This window comes from Periophthalmus magnuspinnatus, chromosome 12 (genome assembly GCF_009829125.3).
Source record: "Periophthalmus magnuspinnatus isolate fPerMag1 chromosome 12, fPerMag1.2.pri, whole genome shotgun sequence".
Classification (NCBI taxonomy): Eukaryota; Metazoa; Chordata; class Actinopteri; order Gobiiformes; family Gobiidae; genus Periophthalmus; species Periophthalmus magnuspinnatus.
Genome location: NC_047137.1, coordinates 19,333,921 through 19,351,726, shown reverse-complemented (window position 1 = coordinate 19,351,726; position 17,806 = coordinate 19,333,921). Strand labels below are relative to the sequence as shown.

At 48.2% G+C, this 17,806-nt stretch overlaps 2 protein-coding genes across 3 annotated transcripts; one reads left to right on the top strand and one right to left on the bottom strand.

The window, feature by feature from the left end:
- Positions 1–4,153: 4,153 nt before the first annotated feature.
- Positions 4,154–7,190, bottom strand: LOC117379265 (molybdopterin synthase catalytic subunit). 2 transcript variants are annotated; one of them, XM_033975949.2, is made up of 5 exons: positions 7,119–7,190; positions 5,637–5,895; positions 5,339–5,495; positions 4,853–4,976; positions 4,154–4,363 (listed from the first exon to the last, which is right to left on the bottom strand). In XM_033975949.2, exons 2-5 carry the CDS (start codon positions 5,758–5,760, stop codon positions 4,229–4,231), a joined length of 540 nt encoding a protein of 179 aa, XP_033831840.1. In that variant the 5' UTR covers positions 5,761–5,895; positions 7,119–7,190; the 3' UTR covers positions 4,154–4,228. The 2 variants fall into 2 exon arrangements, with proteins under 2 accessions (XP_033831840.1, XP_033831844.1); XM_033975953.2 differs by lacking the exons at positions 4,154–4,363; positions 4,853–4,976; positions 5,339–5,495 and adding an exon at positions 6,035–6,156 and having other exon boundaries at positions 5,675–5,895; positions 7,119–7,187.
- A 400-nt stretch (positions 7,191–7,590) lies between these two features.
- Positions 7,591–17,512, top strand: fsd1l (fibronectin type III and SPRY domain containing 1-like). The gene is made up of 13 exons (XM_055225639.1): positions 7,591–7,633; positions 8,779–8,874; positions 8,957–9,088; positions 9,678–9,779; positions 10,206–10,228; positions 10,519–10,640; positions 12,884–13,084; positions 13,267–13,365; positions 13,552–13,669; positions 15,317–15,396; positions 15,831–16,085; positions 16,667–16,755; positions 16,831–17,512. The coding sequence occupies exons 1-13, from the start codon at positions 7,619–7,621 to the stop codon at positions 17,062–17,064; spliced, it is 1,566 nt and encodes a 521-aa protein (XP_055081614.1). The 5' UTR covers positions 7,591–7,618; the 3' UTR covers positions 17,065–17,512.
- Positions 17,513–17,806: the final 294 nt, after the last annotated feature.

The following is a 17,806-nucleotide window of genomic DNA, read 5'->3' as shown; positions in this document are numbered from 1 at the left end:
CTGTGATGTGAAGAGTCAAAAGAGAAGAGTCAAAAGAGAAGAGTCAAAAGAGAAGAGTCTAAAGAGAAGAGTCTAAAGAGAAGAGTCAAAAGAGAAGAGTATAAAGAGAAGAGTCAAAAGAGAAGGGTCAAAAGAGAAGAGTCAAAAGAGAAGAGTATAAAGAGAAGAGTATAAAGAGAAGAGTCTAAAGAGAAGGGTCAAAAGAGAAGAGTCAAAAGAGAAGGGTCAAAAGAGAAGAGTCAAAAGAGAAGAGTCAAAAGAGAAGAGTCTAAAGAGAAGAGTATAAAGAGAAGAGTCAAAAGAGAAGGGTCAAAAGAGAAGAGTCAAAAGAGAAGAGTCAAAAGAGAAGAGTATAAAGAGAAGAGTATAAAGAGAAGAGTCTAAAGAGAAGGGTCAAAAGAGAAGAGTCAAAAGAGAAGGGTCAAAAGAGAAGGGTCAAAAGAGAAGAGTCAAAAGAGAAGAGTCAAAAGAGTATAAAGAGAAGAGTCAAAAGAGAAGAGTCAAAAGAGAAGAGTATAAAGAGAAGAGTATAAAGAGGAGAGTATAAAGAGGAGTCTAAAGAGAAGAGTCAAAAGAGAAGAGTCAAAAGAGAAGAGTCAAAAGAGAAGAGTCAAAAGAGAAGGGTCAAAAGAGAAGAGTATAAAGAGAAGAGTCAAAAGAGAAGAGTATAAAGAGAAGAGTATAAAGAGGAGTCTAAAGAGAAGAGTCAAAAGAGAAGAGTCAAAAGAGAAGAGTCAAAAGAGAAGAGTCAAAAGAGAAGGGTCAAAAGAGAAGAGTCAAAAGAGAAGGGTCAAAAGAGAAGAGTATAAAGAGAAGAGTCAAAAGAGAAGGGTCAAAAGAGAAGAGTCTAAAGAGAAGAGTCAAAAGAGAAGAGTCTAAAGAGAAGAGTCTAAAGAGAAGAGTATAAAGAGAAGGGTCAAAAGAGAAGAGTCAAAAGAGAAGAGTCAAAAGAGAAGGGTCAAAAGAGAAGAGTCTAAAGAGAAGAGTCAAAAGAGAAGAGTCAAAAGAGAAGAGTCAAAAGGGAAGAGTCAAAAGGGAAGAGTCTAAAGAGAAGAGTATAAAGAGAAGAGTCTAAAGAGAAGAGTCTAAAGAGAAGAGTCAAAAGGGAAGAGTCTAAAGAGAAGAGTCAAAAGAGAAGAGTCAAAAGGGAAGAGTCTAAAGAGAAGAGTCTAAAGAGAAGAGTCTAAAGAGAAGAGTCAAAAGAGAAGAGTCTAAAGAGAAGAGTCAAAAGAGAAGAGTCAAAAGAGAAGAGTCAAAAGGGAAGAGTCAAAAGGGAAGAGTCTAAAGAGAAGAGTCAAAAGAGAAGAGTCAAAAGAGAAGAGTCAAAAGAGAAGAGTCTAAAGAGAAGAGTCTAAAGAGAAGAGTCTAAAGAGAAGAGTCAAAAGGGAAGAGTCGAAAGGGAAGAGTCGAAAGAGAAGAGTCGAAAGGGAAGAGTCGAAAGGGAAGAGTCAAAAGGGAAGAGTCTAAAGAGATGAGTCTAAAGAGAAGAGTCAAAAGGGAAGAGTCAAAAGGGAAGAGTCTAAAGAGAAGCGTATAAAGAGAAGAGTATAAAGAGAAGAGTCAAAAGAGAAGAGTCAAAAGAGAAGAGTCAAAAGGGAAGAGTCAAAAGGGAAGAGTCAAAAGGGAAGAGTCTAAAGAGAAGAGTATAAAGAGAAGAGTATAAAGAGAAGAGTATAAAGAGAAGAGTCAAAAGAGAAGAGTATAAAGAGAAGAGTATAAAGAGAAGAGTCAAAAGAGAAGAGTCAAAAGAGAAGGGTCAAAAGAGAAGAGTATAAAGAGAAGAGTATAAAGAGAAGAGTCAAAAGAGAAGGGTCAAAAGAGAAGAGTCAAAAGAGAAGGGTCAAAAGAGAAGAGTATAAAGAGAAGAGTCAAAAGAGAAGGGTCAAAAGAGAAGAGTCTAAAGAGAAGAGTCTAAAGAGAAGAGTCTAAAGAGAAGAGTCAAAAGAGAAGAGTCAAAAGAGAAGAGTATAAAGAGAAGAGTATAAAGAGAAGAGTATAAAGAGAAGAGGATAAAGAGAAGAGTCTAAAGTGAAGAGTCTAAAGAGAAGAGTCAAAAGAGAAGAGTCTAAAGAGAAGAGTCTAAAGAGAAGAGTCAAAAGGGAAGAGTCTAAAGAGAAGAGTCAAAAGAGAAGAGTCAAAAGAGAAGAGTCAAAAGGGAAGAGTCTAAAGAGAAGAGTCTAAAGAGAAGAGTCAAAAGAGAAGAGTCTAAAGAGAAGAGTCTAAATAGAAGAGTCAAAAGAGAAGAGTCTAAAGAGAAGAATCAAAAGAGAAGAGTCTAAAGAGAAGAGTCAAAAGAGAAGAGTCAAAAGAGAAGAGTCAAAAGAGAAGAGTCTAAAGAGAAGAGTCAAAAGAGAAGAGTCAAAAGAGAAGAGTCAAAAGGGAAGAGTCAAAAGGGAAGAGTCGAAAGAGAAGAGTCGAAAGGGAAGAGTCGAAAGAGAAGAGTCAAAAGGGAAGAGTCTAAAGAGAAGAGTCTAAAGAGAAGAGTATAAAGGGAAGAGTATAAAGGGAAGAGTCAAAAGGGAAGAGTCAAAAGGGAAGAGTCTAAAGAGAAGAGTCTAAAGAGAAGAGTATAAAGAGAATAGTCAAAAGAGAAGAGTCAAAAGAGAAGAGTCAAAAGGGAAGAGTCTAAAGAGAAGAGTATAAAGAGAAGAGTATAAAGAGAAGAGTATAAAGAGAAGAGTCAAAAGAGAAGAGTATAAAGAGAAGAGTTTAAAGTGAAGAGTCTAAAGAGAAGAGTCAAAAGAGAAGAGTCAAAAGAGAAGAGTCAAAAGAGAAGAGTCAAAAGAGAAGAGTCTAAAGAGAAGAGTCTAAAGAGAAGAGTCAAAAGAGAAGAGTCGAAAGGGAAGAGTCGAAAGGGAAGAGTCGAAAGAGAAGAGTCGAAAGGGAAGAGTCGAAAGGGAAGAGTCAAAAGGGAAGAGTCTAAAGAGAAGAGTCTAAAGAGAAGAGTATAAAGAGAAGAGTCAAAAGGGAAGAGTCAAAAGGGAAGAGTCTAAAGAGAAGAGTCTAAAGAGAAGAGTATAAAGAGAAGAGTATAAAGAGAAGAGTAAAAAGAGAAGAGTCAAAAGAGAAGAGTCAAAAGAGAAGAGTCAAAAGAGAAGAGTATAAAGAGAAGAGTATAAAGAGAAGAGTTTAAAGAGAAGAGTTTACAAACAGGCCATGAGGCCTGTTTGTAAAGTTCCCTCTGAGCCCTCAAGAACTTTACAAACAGGCCATGAGGAGACAGACCAGGAGCATTCTTTCAGACCCGACACATGTGTTGTACCCTGAGTATGAACTGTTGAGTTCGGGGAGGAGGTACAGGGCACCACGGTGGAAATATAACAGATATAAACATTCATTTGTACCTGTTTCAGTGAAACTGTTAAATGATAAATGATGTAGAAATGAGTGATGGTGTGTGGAGAGAGATGTACTGCACCCTGGGTATGGTTTTGTTTGTTTTTTGTGGTGTGAGCCCATTGGTCCAAGAAAAATTTCTCCTAAGGGAGACAAATAAAGAAATCTTGAATCTTGAAAGTGAAGAGTCTAAAGTGAAGAGTATAAAGAGAAGAGTCTAAAGTGAAGAGTATAAAGAGAAGAGTCTGAACACAAAGCTCCATGTTCTGGGTCACGTGCACATGCTCAAACCTTTGTGTTCTGTATCATGTAAAGAAAACTTCTTTCATTAAGGCACATTTGTGACTCTGTTTGACAGTTACCATGGTAACCATGGCTTTTCAAACTTTCACGTGAGAACATTTTTATTACATTGGACCGTGAAAACCTCCAGAACACTTGTGATTTTAAAATCTATAATATTCTACAATCTATAATTTAATCATTAATATATGTAATAATCTGTAATGTTCTTCTGTGTTTATTTGTTTATTTGATTGGGACAGTGCATGTTAATGAACATACATGACAAAAGCACGAATGTAAACACGCCGGACTGTAGCCATATGGCTAATTTCCATCCGTAGTCCCAGTTTAGTCACAGAATACTGAATATCTGCATTAAAATGTATTTTGTAAAGTTTTCAGATAAACGGGCCAATCAGAGAGCTGTATTCTGACTCAGGACTAAACCAGGACTAAACCTGGACTAAACCAGAACGAGATTCCAGAGGAGTTCTGGGAGATTGTGATCTGTTCGAATGAAACTCAGACACACTTCATCTTTCTTCATCTTTATTTTCAGTGCAGGGTTTTAGCAGCAGGTGGCGCTGTGCAGCAGTATGAGGTGGGCTCAGGGTTGGGTGTGGTCCTGGGTCTGGTCCTGGTCCTTGGTCTCGGTTTTGGTCCTGGTTTTGCTTCGATGGTTCTGGCTCCAGCTACACTCAGAGTTTTCATTCCACCTACACTGTCCCCCCTCAAACACCTCCTGTAAGAAAGAAACCAGGTGTGAACCAGGTGTGAACTAAGTGTGAACTAAGTGTGAACTAAGTGTGAACCAGGTGTGAACCAGGTGTGAACTAAGTGTGAACTAAGTGTGAACTAAGTGTGAACCAGGTGTGATCTAAGTGTGAACCAGGTGTGAACCAAGTGTGAACTAAGTGTGAACCAGGTGTGAACTAAGTGTGAACCAAGTGTGAACTAAGTGTGAACCAGGTGTGAACCAGGTGTGAACTAAGTGGGAACCAGGAGTGAACCAAGTGTGAACTAAGTGTGAACCAGGGGTGAACCAGGTGTGAACTAAGTGTGAACCAGGTGTGAACTAAGTGTGAACCAGGTGTGAACTAAGTGTGAACCAGGTGTGAACTAAGTATACATCAGGATGAGCACAATGGGCACACACACGCAGCACACACAGGCGGGTGGCACAGGTGGTGCAGTGGGAGGTTACAGGGCGTAGGGGGCACAGGGGTGGTACCTTCTTCCAGATGGGCACCAGGGCTTTGAGCTGAGTCACACAGAACTGAACGGCCTCTTCAGAGTCGCGCCGATGAGGAGCTGAGACCGCCACGATGACGCTGGCCTCACCCACCGACACCCACCTGCCAATCAGAGCAAAGCAGGAAGTCAGAGAACCAATCAGAGCAGAGCAGGGAATCAGAGAACCAATCAGAGCAGAGCAGGGAATCAGAGAACCAATCAGAGCAGAGCAGGGAATCAGAGAACCAATCAGAGCAGAGCATGTTTATGTATAAAAAACATGCATAAGTATAAGCCTTAAGTGTGTCTCTGTGTGTTCCTTCATGGTGTGTTCTTGGCGTGTGTTGCTGGTGTGTGTTGTTGGCCTGTTGGTGTGTGTTGCTAGTCTATGTTGCTGGTGTGTTTTCAGCGTGTGTTCTTGGCATGTTCTTGGTGTGTTCTTGGCATGTTCTTGTTGTGTTCTTGGCGTGTTCATGCGGCTCACCCCAGCCGGTGGTGCAGACAGATGTGCATGACGTGGGGCCAGCGCTCTCTGATGACACGGCTCAGTTTGGAGAGCTCTGATTGGACCATGGACTCATATGCCTGATACTCCAGACCAATCACCTTTTGGCCGTTGACCACGTCCTCACGAGTCGTCCCTATAAATAAAAACACACAACCAGTGACTACAACTACTACCACATCTACTACTACAAGTTCTACTACTACTACCACTACTAGTAGTTTAGTCCAACTTTAGTCCTGGTTTAGTCCTACTTTAGTCCCGGTTGAGTTCTGACCAAGGAACACCGACACGGCTCCACACTTTGGACTTCTGGCGGCCTCGACCACTTCCTGCAGCGACAGTGCGTCAGAGCACAGCTTGAACACGTCTCTGCGCTCGGGCCAATCGGGCGGCTCCATTGTGATTAACCGCCGCTGAGGGGCGGGACCACGGCGACCTCGTCACCGTCACCGAGCAACAGCGGCTGATCGTCGTCAACGGCAACAAACTCCTGCCGCACAGCGAGCACCAGCGCCCCCTGCAGCGCGGACAGGCTGAGGACAGAGACGGAGGGGACAGAGGTCAGAGCACATTGGGGTCAAAGGTCAGGCTGGACACAGGAATCCGGGGTCAGGTACGTTCACACAACACACAAGGGTCAGAGGTCAGGTCACATGGAGTCACGGGTCAGACCTTGGGTGGCGGCGCTGTAGCTCCACCCACAGCCCACGCCCACTGATGGGTGTGGCCACAGATACAGGCTCCTCCCTCAAACCTGTGAGGTCAGCGCTCCTAGCGAAGTACAGCACTTTAACCTGCGATAAAAAACAGCTCAGGATCACAATCTCAGAATCTGCTCAGAAATATCAAACTATATTTAAAACATCATACAGAGTCCACAGAGAGTCCACAGAGAGTCCACAGAGTCCACAGAGAGTCCACAGAGTCCACAGAGTCCACAGAGAGTCCACAGAGAGTCCACAGAGAGTCCACAGAGTCTACAGAGAGTCCACAGAGTCCACAGAGAGTCCACAGAGAGTCCACAGAGTCTACAGAGAGTCCACACAGTCCACAGAGTCCACAGAGAGTCCACACAGAGTCCACACAGAGTCCACAGAGAGTCCACAGAGAGTCCACAGAGTCCACAGAGAGTCCACAGAGTCCACAGATAGTCTACAGAGTCTACACAATGTGTAGAGAGTCAACACTGCGGTATATTGTAGTACTGCAGTTGTATACTGTAGTACTGCAGTAGTATACTGTTGTACTGCAGTAGTGTACTGTAGTACTGCAGTAGTATACTGTAGTACTGCAGTAGTATACTGTAGTACTGCAGTAGTATACTGTAGTACTGCAGTAGTGTATTCTAGTATCACACAGATATAAAACTCTCCAGTTCCTTTGGAAACTTTCACCGTGACCCTCGGTCCCGGTCCCAGTCCTGGTCCTGGTCCTAGTCCTAGTCTTAGTCCTGGTTCTGGTCCAAGTCCTGGTCTTAGTCCTGGTCCTAGTCCTGGTCCTGGTCCTAGTCCTAGTCTTAGTCCTGGTCCTGGTCCTAGTCTTAGTCCTGGTCCTAGTCCTGGTCCTGGTCCTGGTCCCAGTCCTGGTCCTAGTCCTAGTCTTAGTCCTGGTCCTAGTCCTGGTCCTGGTCCTGGTCCTAGTCTTAGTCCTGGTCCTAGTCTTAGTCCTGGTCCTAGTCCTGGTCCTGGTCCCAGTCCTGGTCCTAGTCCTAGTCTTAGTCCTGGTCCTAGTCCTGGTCCGGTTCTGCGGGTCTCACCTGAGCCTGGGACATGGATCCGGAGCGAAGCCGCGTGGCTCACGCGCTTTTAGGGACACGCGTTTGTTTACCTTGCGTCATCACGTCACTACGTCCTCACGCACCGTGCGCCTGCGCCAGGACTCAACAGCGCCATGTGCAGGACGAATGAAGAACTGCAGCTCTGATGTCCCACAGCAGATAGAGTCAAAAAGTCCGATTATATTTTAGAAATCCTCTGAATGAACCGTTATTTGTAAATATTTTTCTTGTGTGTTTGATATAATAAAAACTTTACTCTCTACATGTTTCAACAGGATTCTAATCAGATATTTGTTAAAATCACGAGTCACGTGTCTGTCTCAGACCTTTTTGTGTCTAATACATTTTCTTTAAATAAAACACATCTTACAAACGTGTCTTTTTGTGTTCACGTCACACAGAGCTACTTTTATTGTGAAGGCTCAGACCGGAAGCGCAGGTGCACCGCTGAAACGTCACTTCCGCCGCTCCTGATTCCGATGGACGCGCAAAAGGCGAGTATCGATCCGTTTATGATCCGCGACCGAGGAGGGCGTGCGTGGCACAATGCGGCGCGTGCACAGTGCAGGGGGCGCGCTTGTCCCGGGATGGTCCAGATCAGGGCCACGGGAACCGGGACCGGACACAACCGGGCACACAGTGACCTACAGCCAGCACCGGGTCTGATCCTGGTTTAGTCCTGGTTTAGTCCTGGCTTAGTCCTGGTTTAGTCCTGGTTTAGTCCCGGTCTGATCCTGGTTTAGTCCTGGTTTAGTCCTGGTCTGATCCTGGTTTAGTCCTGGTTTAGTCCTGGTTTAGTCCTGGTTTAGTCCTGGTTTAGTCCTGGCTTAGTCCTGGTTTAGTCCTGGTCTGATCCTGGTTTAGTCCTGGCTTAGTCCTGGTTTAGTCCTGGTTTTGTCCTGGTTTAGTCCTGGTTTAGTCCTGGCTTAGTCCTGGTCTGATCCTGGTTTAGTCCTGGCTTAGTCCTGGTTTAGTCCTGGTTTAGTCCTGGTCTGATCCTGGTTTAGTCCTGGTTTAGTCCTGGTCTGATCCTGGTTTAGTCCTGGTTTAGTCCTGGTTTAGTCCTGGTTTTGTCCTGGTTTAGTCCTGGTTTAGTCCTGGCTTAGTCCTGGTTTAGTCCTGGCTTAGTCCTGGTTTAGTCCTGGTCTGATCCTGGTTTAGTCCTGGTCTGATCCTGGTTTAGTCCTGGTCTGATCCTGGTTTAGTCCTGGTTTAGTCCTGGCTTAGTCCTGGTTTAGTCCTGGTTTAGTCCTGGCTTAGTCCTGGTTTAGTCCTGGTCTGATCCTGGTTTAGTCCTGGTCTGGTCCTGGTTTAGTCCTGGCTTAGTCCTGGTTTAGTCCTGGTTTAGGTCTGGTTTAGTCCTGGTTTAGTCCTGGTCTGATCCTGGTTTAGTCCTGGCTTAGTCCTGGTTTAGTCCTGGTCTGATCCTGGTTTAGTCCTGGTTTAGTCCTGGTTTAGTCCTGGCTTAGTCCTGGTTTAGTCCTGGTCTGATCCTGGTTTAGTCCTGGTCTGATCCTGGTTTAGTCCTGGTTTAGTCCTGGCTTAGTCCTGGTTTAATCCTGGTCCGGTCCTGGTCTGATCCTGGTCCTGTTCTGGTCCGGTCCTGGTCCTGGTTCTGGTCTGACTCTGTTTGTTACAGGAGGCTCTGCGTCGCATCATCATCACTCTGACCAATAAGAACCAAGAACTCAAGGACTTCCTCCGAACCCTGGAATGGACCCGGACTGGACTACAGGTGAGTCCAGAACCTGGACTGAACTGGGACTAAACCCTCATTTCTTTGTTTCCTTGCCTCCTTGCTTCCTTGCTTCCTTAAGGAGGAGTCATGTCGAGTGATGTCAGAACTGGAGGAGGAGCTAGAGCAGTTAAGCTCCGCCCTGGAGGAGAGGGGGACGGAGCTCCGAGCAGCCATTGTCCAATCACAGCAGAGGAAAGAGGCGGAGCTGCAGGTAACACGCTCATAGAGACACATCATTGGTCAATAAGAGACAAACTGACCAATAAGAGCGTTCCTTTATCGGCCAATCACGTGAGGCTCAGATCTGCGTGTGTGGAAGAGGCCATGTGATTGGGGCGGGGCTGTGTGAGGAGGGGCGGGGCTGTGTGAGGAGGGGGAGGGGCTGTGTGAGGAGGGGGAGGGGCTATGTGAGGAGGGGGAGGGGCTGTGTGAGGAAGGGGAGGGGCTGTGTGAGGAGGGGGAGGGGCTGTGTGAGGAGAGGGAGGGGCTTGTGAGGAGCAGAGGGAGGGGCTGTGTGAGGAGGGGGAGGGGCTTATGAGGAGGGGGCGGGGCTGTGTGAGGAGGGGGAGGGGCTGTGTGATTAGCCTGACAGCAGCAGTTACAGAGGGAGGGGCCCCAGTGAAGCGCGCTCGTGGTCACTTCCTGTTTGTAGCGCTGTGGCTAGCGCGTTAGCCGTGTCTGTGGTCTGATCTTACATTTGTTTTGAGTTCATTGTTACATTAGATTTTTCAGTTAAAGTTTCACAGTGGAACATTTCATCTGTGACTCAGTTTAAATGAGTCCTGTGTTCTGATTGGCAGGCACAGCAGGGGGAGGGGCAAAGTGCTCTGGCGTCCAGTGAGGAGCTGCTGACCTTCGCTAACTCCGCCCTCCTCATCAGCAACGACGCCCGCTTTCTGCAGGTGACCCCAAAAAAGGAAATGTCCCGCAGTGGGGCTTTAACTCTGCTCTAATGTGATAAATGTCGCGCAGTGGGGCTTTAACTCTGCTCTAATGTGATAAATGTCCCGCAGTGGGGCTTTAACTCTGCTCTAATGTGATAAATGTCCCGCAGTGGGGCTTTAACTCTGCTCTAATGTGATAAATGTCCCGCAGTGGGGCTTTAACTCTGCTCTAATGTGATAAATGTCCCGCAGTGGGGCTTTAACTCTGTTGTGACCCACAGCCTGGAGTTTTAAAGCTACACTGTGGAACTTTTCTGGTGGAGAATTTAACTCGTCTTTGTTGCATTTCTCACTGAACATCTCCATAGAGACGGGCGGCAGAAAAGTGCCAGAGTGCAGCTTTAACGCGTCGTTCAGTGAATCTAACAGAGTTTTGTGTTTCAGGCGGCCAAAGAGATCAAAGAGCGGTGAGGCACACTCCTCTTCCTCCTCTCTCCCCCTCTCTCTTCCTCCTCTCTCCCCCTCTCTCTTCCTCCTCTCTCCCCATCTCTCTTCCTCTTCTCTCCTACCCTCTTTTCTCTCTCCTTTCCTATTCTTTCCTCCTCTTTCAACTCTTTTCCTTTCTCCCCTCGTCCTCTTCTTCTCTCTCTCCTCCTCCTCTCCTCCTCTCTCTCCTCTCTTCTTCTTTCTCCTCTTTCCTCTCCTCTTCTCGGTCTCCTCTCTTCTTTCCTCTGCTTTACTCTTCCCTTCTTCTCAGCGTGACGATGGCGTCCGCGTTCAGAATCACCACTCGACCTTTGACCTCTCCCGACATGTCGCAGTTTGCCGTTGACTTCAGTGCAGAGAGGGCGGGGCTTCACAGGCTCGACTTCCTGCCAGGTGAGGACCACTTCCTGCCAAATGAACTCCTGCATAAGCAGCAAACAGAAAAGACGGCACCCAGAACCGAGACGATGAGTCCCGCTGAGGAGTTGAGGCCGATGTGGTGAAAATCCTGATAAAACGTCCTCCAAAGTGAAGACTGAAACCTTCAGCGAGTTAAAGGCTGAGTGTCCCTCAAAAGTTCTCTGGAGAAACACCCCAGACTCACTGGTGATGTTTTTCCTGGGATCTGTTGTATTCACTCCTCCAGTTTGGGGGTCACTGCCCCGAGTGCCCTGATGACCACGGGCACCACTGATGCCTTCACCTTCCAGACCTTCTCCAGCTCTTGTTTTGGTATTTCTCTAGTTTCTCATGTTCCTTTTTCCTGATGTTCACTTGGATCTTTGCTTTGTTGTTTCTCCACCTCCGGTTGGTCCATTCTGTATCTGTCTGTATCTGAAGTCCCACAGGATCTTGGTTCATTCTCCACGACCTTTGGAGGTGTTTCCCACCTTGACCTCGGGGTTTCCAGTCCGTTCTCTGCACAGATGTTTCACTCTGGCTCCTCTTGGTTATGTCGCTCCATGTTTGCTTTCCCTGCAGCGTCTTACACCTGCAGTTATGAGCTGGATTGTCTCAGGGGCCTCTTTGTACAGCCTACACCTTGGGTCTTGTCTGTTGTGGTAGATCTGGGCCTCCATCGCTCTGGTGCTCATGACTCCTGTGCTCCAGGATGAGCCGTCTGTGGTCTGTATCTCCTCCTTTGGCTGATGATTCCTGCTGGTATCTGATACTTCCAGGGCGTAGCTGTTTATTGCCTGGGTCTTGTTCCATTGAGCTGACTCCTTAGGACTTCTCTTACTCGTCTGAGGTATTTGGCCGTGGCTGGTTTCCTTGTTTCCTCTTGTTGCCATTTGCTTGTGGGACACCAAGGTCCTTGTAACTGTCCTCAGTGTCTGCTATTGTTCCTTCCGGGAGGGAGACCCCTTCTGTGTGGACGACCTTCCCTCTCTTTGTCATCGTCCGGCTGCACTTCTCCAGCCTGAATGACATTCCAGTGTCTGTGCTGTAGATCCTGGTGGTGTAGATCCTGGTGCTGTAGATCCTGGTGGTGTAGATCCTGGTGGTGTAGATCCTGGTGGTGTAGATCCTGGTGGTGTGGATCAGTGAGTCGATGTCTCATTCTTAGCGTACAGTTTGATGTGGTCCATGTAGAGGAGGTGACTGATGGTCGTCCTGTTCCTGAGTCGTGTCCATATTCTGTCTTGTTGATGATTTGTCTGAGGAGGTTCAGACTCTGCAGAACAGCAGAGGGACAGGGCGTGTCCTTGGTATATGCCACATTTGATGGTCACTTGTGCAAATGACCATTGGCCTCAAGGCTCCACAACCTCCTGGAGCTGAAGGCTCTTAGAGTCCTGTAGATGTTCTACAGCTCCGTTCAGTGATCCATGTGTGTGGCATTGAGTCGTAGATTTTTATTGTATCAGTCCGGGCACAGGTTGGTCTCAGGGGTTCTGCAGTCTCGGGCGACTGTTCGGTCGACCAGGAGCTGGTCCCACTTATCTTAGCCACAATGATCCTGACATGAGCCTCCATGTTGTGGAGAGACAGGTGATTGGTGGATAGTTGGATAGTACTTTACCCTTTGAGGGATCCTTCTGGATCAGGGTCGTACACTCTTCACTTAGACTTTCAGGGTGAGTCCATTCTCAGCTGGTCCATTTGTGCTCCAGACGCTCATGGAGAGCAGTGAGCGTCTTTACCCAGTAGGTGTGGATCATGTCAGGGCCTGGTCCAGTTTTTCATGCCTGAGACTGTTTCCTGGACGTCTGTGATGGTGATTCTGTTCAGGGTTAGGGCTGTGGGATGTGGTGCCTCCTTCTCCCATAGACCTTACTCGTCCTGTTGGTTTTCCAGCCTTGGTGGGTCTGGTGTTACTCATTGAGCGAACACTTTCACTGGTCGTGTTTGTCTTTCTTCATTATCTCGTGTGAACCTCTTTAGGCGTCTGGCCTTGGTCAGTGTCCAGTGCTTCAGGTAGGGCATCTGGCTGTTCCTGACATTTGACTCACGTCTCTCTACGTTGCCTTGGTTTTAGCCTCTCACCGTCGTTTCCATGGTGAGTATTGTGTCTCTTGGCTCCCATGACTGCTCTTATAGTGTAGCCAACCTGTGACCTCTGCCCCCTGTGCCCTCTGTGACCCCCGCCCTCTGTGCCTCTGGTGATCTCTGTGACCTCTGACCTTTCCCCTCAGTGCCGTCAGCTCCGCGCCTTGACGTCTGCCGCTGCTTTGTCAGAGATAATTCCGTCTTCCTCCAATGGAGCGCCGTCGACCAATCAGGAGCCAGCTACGAGCTGCAGTACAGGAAGTGCGACAGTGAGGCCACGCCCCCCGCGGCTGAGGCATGCTGGGAAAAGATCCAGGGCATTAGAGACACGCACAGCGCCATCTCAGGTCAGAGCAGTACACTGCACATTTCTAAAGCGGCACTTGTGGGAGGAGCTTAGGAGCTTGACCTGAGGTCGTGGTGGGTCAGGGGCGGGGTCAGGGGCGGGGTCTGGGGCAGGGTCTAAGGTGGGGTCAGGGGGATGGGTCATACACCTTCACTTCTCCTGACACTGCCCTGTGTCTGTCAGGTCTGCGGTTCGATTCCCGCTTCCTGGAGGTCAGAGTTCGAGCTCGGAACAAATCTGCAGCAGGAGAATTCTCGGAGACGCTGCTCCTGGAGACGCCTGGTGCAGACACTCCTCCTCCTCCTCTTTTCCTCCTCCTCCTCCTCCTCCTCCTCCTCCTCCCCTTCAACTCCTATCTCTTCTCCTCCTCCTCTTAGTCCTGGTCTTAGTCCTGGTCTTAGTCCTGGTCTTAGTCCTGGTCTTAGTCCTGGTCCCGGTCTTGGTCTAACGTGTCTTTTTGCATCTCAGGGTTCGACTTTGGTTTGGACTCAGACTCGGCTCATCCAGAACTCACCGTCGAGAGACACAGCGCCACCTGGGGGTCAAAGGGCAAAGGGCACGACCCTCGGAGCAAGACCAAGACCAGGTCAGAGTCCAGACGCAGACCAGAGACTAAACTGAGACCAAACCAGAGACCAGACCAGAGACCAGACCAGAGACCAGACCAGAGACCGGACCAGAGACCGGACCAGAGACCGGACCAGAGACCGGACCAGAGACCGGACCAGAGACCAGAGACCAGAGACCAGAGACCAGAGACCAGAGACCAGAGACCAGAGACCAGACCAGAGACCAGACCAGAGACCAGAGACCAGAGACCAGAGACCAGAGACCAGAGACCGGACCAGAGACCAGAGACCAGAGACCAGAGACCAGAGACCAGAGACCGGACCAGAGACCGGACCAGAGAGACCAGAGACCAGAGACCAGAGACCAGAGACCAGAGACCAGAGACCGGACCAGAGACCAGAGACCAGAGACCAGACCAGAGACCAGAGACCAGAGACCAGACCAGAGACCAGAGACCAGAGACCAGACCAGAGACCAGGGATCAGAGACCAGACCAGAGACCAGAGACCAGAGACCGGACCAGAGACCAGACCAGAGACCAGAGACCAGAGACCAGACCAGAGACCAGACCAGAGACCAGAGACCAGAGACCAGAGACCAGAGACCAGAGACCAGAGACCAGAGACCAGAGACCAGACCAGAGACCAGACCAGAGACCGGACCAGAGACCGGACCAGAGACCGGACCAGACTGGTCTCTGGTCTCTGGTAGAGTCCTGTCCCATAGAAACAGCTTCATGACACTGTTAAACCCATCCTGTTGTGCTTGAGTCTCTATGGTTCTCATCTCTGCGGATCATTCTGTTAATTTAAACTTTTAATTCACAATATTCATCAAACGACTTAATAAAAGAAACAAGTCTGTTGACTTCCACGTTATAAAACGGCCTCAGAGAACTAAACCAGGACTAAACCAGGACTAAACCAGGACTAAACCAGGACTAAACCAGGTCTAAAGCAGGTCTAAAGCAGGACTAAAGCAGGACTAAAGCAGGTCTAAACCAGGACTAGACCAGGACTAGACCAGGACTAGACCAGGACTAGACCAGGACTAAACCAGGACTAAACCAGGACTAAACCAGGACTAGACCAGGACTAGACCAGGACTAGACCAGGACTAAACCAGGACTAAACCAGGACTAAACCAGGACTAGACCAGGACTAGACCAGGTCTAAACCAGGACTAAACCAGGTCTAAACCAGGACCCTGACCTCAGGGGTTGTTTCTCTTCCTGAGTTGTGACCTTTGTCCCTCTGCAGTTCCCGTTGCGGCGCCGGACTCTCAGGTAGACCACACCCATCTCCGCTCCATCGGCCAATCACTGCTTTATTAACCCCGCCTCTCTCCACAGCTGCGCTCTCATTGGATGTTTCACTCTCATTAACCCCGCCTCTCTCCACAGCTGCGCTCTCATTGGCTGCTTCACACTCATTAACCCCGCCTCTCTCCACAGCTGCGCTCTCATTGGATGTTTCACTCGTTTATATTTATACTTATTTGTTACTTATTCTACATTTGTCACGCTTCATGACATCATCACACCACACACTCTCATTGGCTGATCCTCAGTCACATGATCAACTGTGTGACACATTTTCACAGAGGGCTCCCTCTCTCTCTCTCTCTTTCCCTCACAGTTTTCTCTCTCTCTCTGTCCACACAGTGGGACGGTGTCTCCGGTTAAATCCTCGTCTGGCCGAGGGTCGAGGGAGCGTTTTGCGGGAGAGTCGTACACTGTCCTGGGTGAGAGCTGTCTCTCTCTCCTCTCTTTTGTCTCTGTCTCTGTTTCTCTTTCATCTCTGTCTCTCTCTCTGTCTCTCTTTCGTCTCTGTCTCTCTCTCGTCTCTGTCTCTCTCTCTGTCTCTGTGTCTCTTTTGTCTCTCTCTCTCTGTGTCTCTTTCATCTGTCTCATTCATTTCTGTCTCTCTCTGACTCTCTCTCTCTGTCTGTCTCTCTGTCTCTTTCATTTCTGTCTCTCTGTTTCTCTCTCTGACTCTGTCTGTCTCTGTGTCTCTGTCTCTGTCCCTCTGTCTCTGCGTCTCTGTCTGTGTCCCTCTGTGTCTCTGTCCCTCTGTCTCTGTCCCTCTGTCTCTCTGTCTCTGTCCCTCTGTGTCTCTGTCCCTCTGTGTCTCTGTCTCTCTCTGCCGTTATCCTTTTGAGTTGAGTTTGTCCAATAGGAGACCAGGAGCTCTCGGGGGGCGGGCACTACTGGGAGGTGCGGCCAATGGGAGACTGGAAGTGCGTGTCTGTGGGCGTGGCCTATCGCGGCGCTCTGAGCCGATTCGTGCGGCTGGGGAAAAGCCCCGCCTCCTGGAGCCTGAGCCTGAGCCAATGGCTGCAGCCGTCTGTTTCAGCCAAACACAACAACAAGAGCAAGAACCTCCACCCGAGCGTGCCGGCGAGGGTGGGGGTCTACTGTCACTACGGCAACGGTGAGTGATGTCACCATGGTGACAGTGTGGCTGCTATAGTGTAATAATGCCACAGTGTGGAGCTTTAGTCTGTATTTACAAGTGTAAGAAGTTAATTATTAGACCCTCAAGATGCACAAAAGTTAATAATAATAATATTATTAGTCCCGGCGAGGGACTCATTAAAACCACGTCCGGAGCGTGGAAAATGGCAAAAATCAAGTAGTAAACACGCCCCGACATGGCAGTGAGTGGTGTCAAAAATTAGAACTCGACGAGCTCTAATTGTCACAAAAGACCCCGAGAAAAAATAACGAAAGACGACTCGGTAGCGCCACCTCAAACTTTGATTTTCATGGGGCCAATGGGAGCCCGACTCGGAAAAAAGTCGACGTAAAAATCCGAAACTCACATCAAAAAATAGAACATGTCTGGGGGGAGGGGTGATGTAATGGGGAACGAAAGGCAGGATCTCCGCGGTGGCATGTACTCCGCAGTCGCAAGGGGTGGCGAGGGCCTTTATCACTGCTTGCAGTTTTAATTATTATTATTATTATTATTATTATGAGCTGTGTCCAATCACGCGTCTCGGTTTGTGTCAGGTGACCTGCTCTTCATCGACGTGGAGCAGATGCGCCTCATTCACTCGTTCAGAACAAAGTTCAACCAATCACTCGTCCCCGCCTTCTCCGTGAGTTTGAACCAATCACAGCTCAGATCATTTTGGCCAATCAGAGCACTCTCTTTACACGTGTCACCTGTGCAGGTGTGGTGTGGAGGCATCGCCGTGGAGACGGGCCTCCAGGTCCCCAGCTTCATCCACCACATCCTGCTCCCATCTGCTCCGCCCACCTCTGCTCTGCCCACCTCTGCTCCGCCCACCTCTGCTCCCCCCACCTCTGCTCCGCCCACCTCTGCTCCGCCCCCTCCTGAGGTCCAGCTCAGTCCATCTGATCCTGGTCCAGACCGGGGTCCTGGCTCAGACTTGGAGACACTTTAGACCCAAAGACCCCGTGTGACGTCTGGACCTCGTGTGACGTCTGGACCTCGTGTGACGTCTGGACCTCGTGTGACGTCTGGACCCCGTGTGACGTCTGGACCTCGTGTGACGTCTGGACCCCGTGTGACGTCTGGACCTCGTGTGACGTCTGGACCTCGTGTTTGTCCTGAGTCTTGGACCTGGAGCTGAACATTTGCACATTTCAAAATAAAAGCACTTTATTATTTTATTGTGAAAGAGCTGCTTCATAACGAATCTAAAGATCGTTTTAGATTTGAACAGGTGATTTTTTGTCAGAGCTTTTATTGTGAAAATATGAAATGAGTGTTTTATTTTGAAAGGTTTTTGTTTATAATTCAGGGACCAGACTTTTATTGTGAAGAGCCAGTGTGAGTCCTTTTGTATCTGTCACATTTTAAACATGATTCAAACTTAAAATAATGAATATAAATCATATTGTTTCTTTTGTCTGTTTGGTGTTTTAAATCTGAAGCTGATTTTCCTTTTGTCAAAACTCGTCTGGCCACAGGGGGCGAAAGGTCAGAGGTCGTTTGTAGACCTCCGGCCTCATGATCGTCCAATCAGATTAGTCCCACATGACCGTGCGCCTGTGTGACCTCAGCGCACGGTGTGTGTGTGTGTGTGTGTGTGTATGTAATGAACATATACAGAGTATTTATACATAAATGAACACATACAGAGTATTTATACATAAATGAACATATACAGAGTATTTATACAT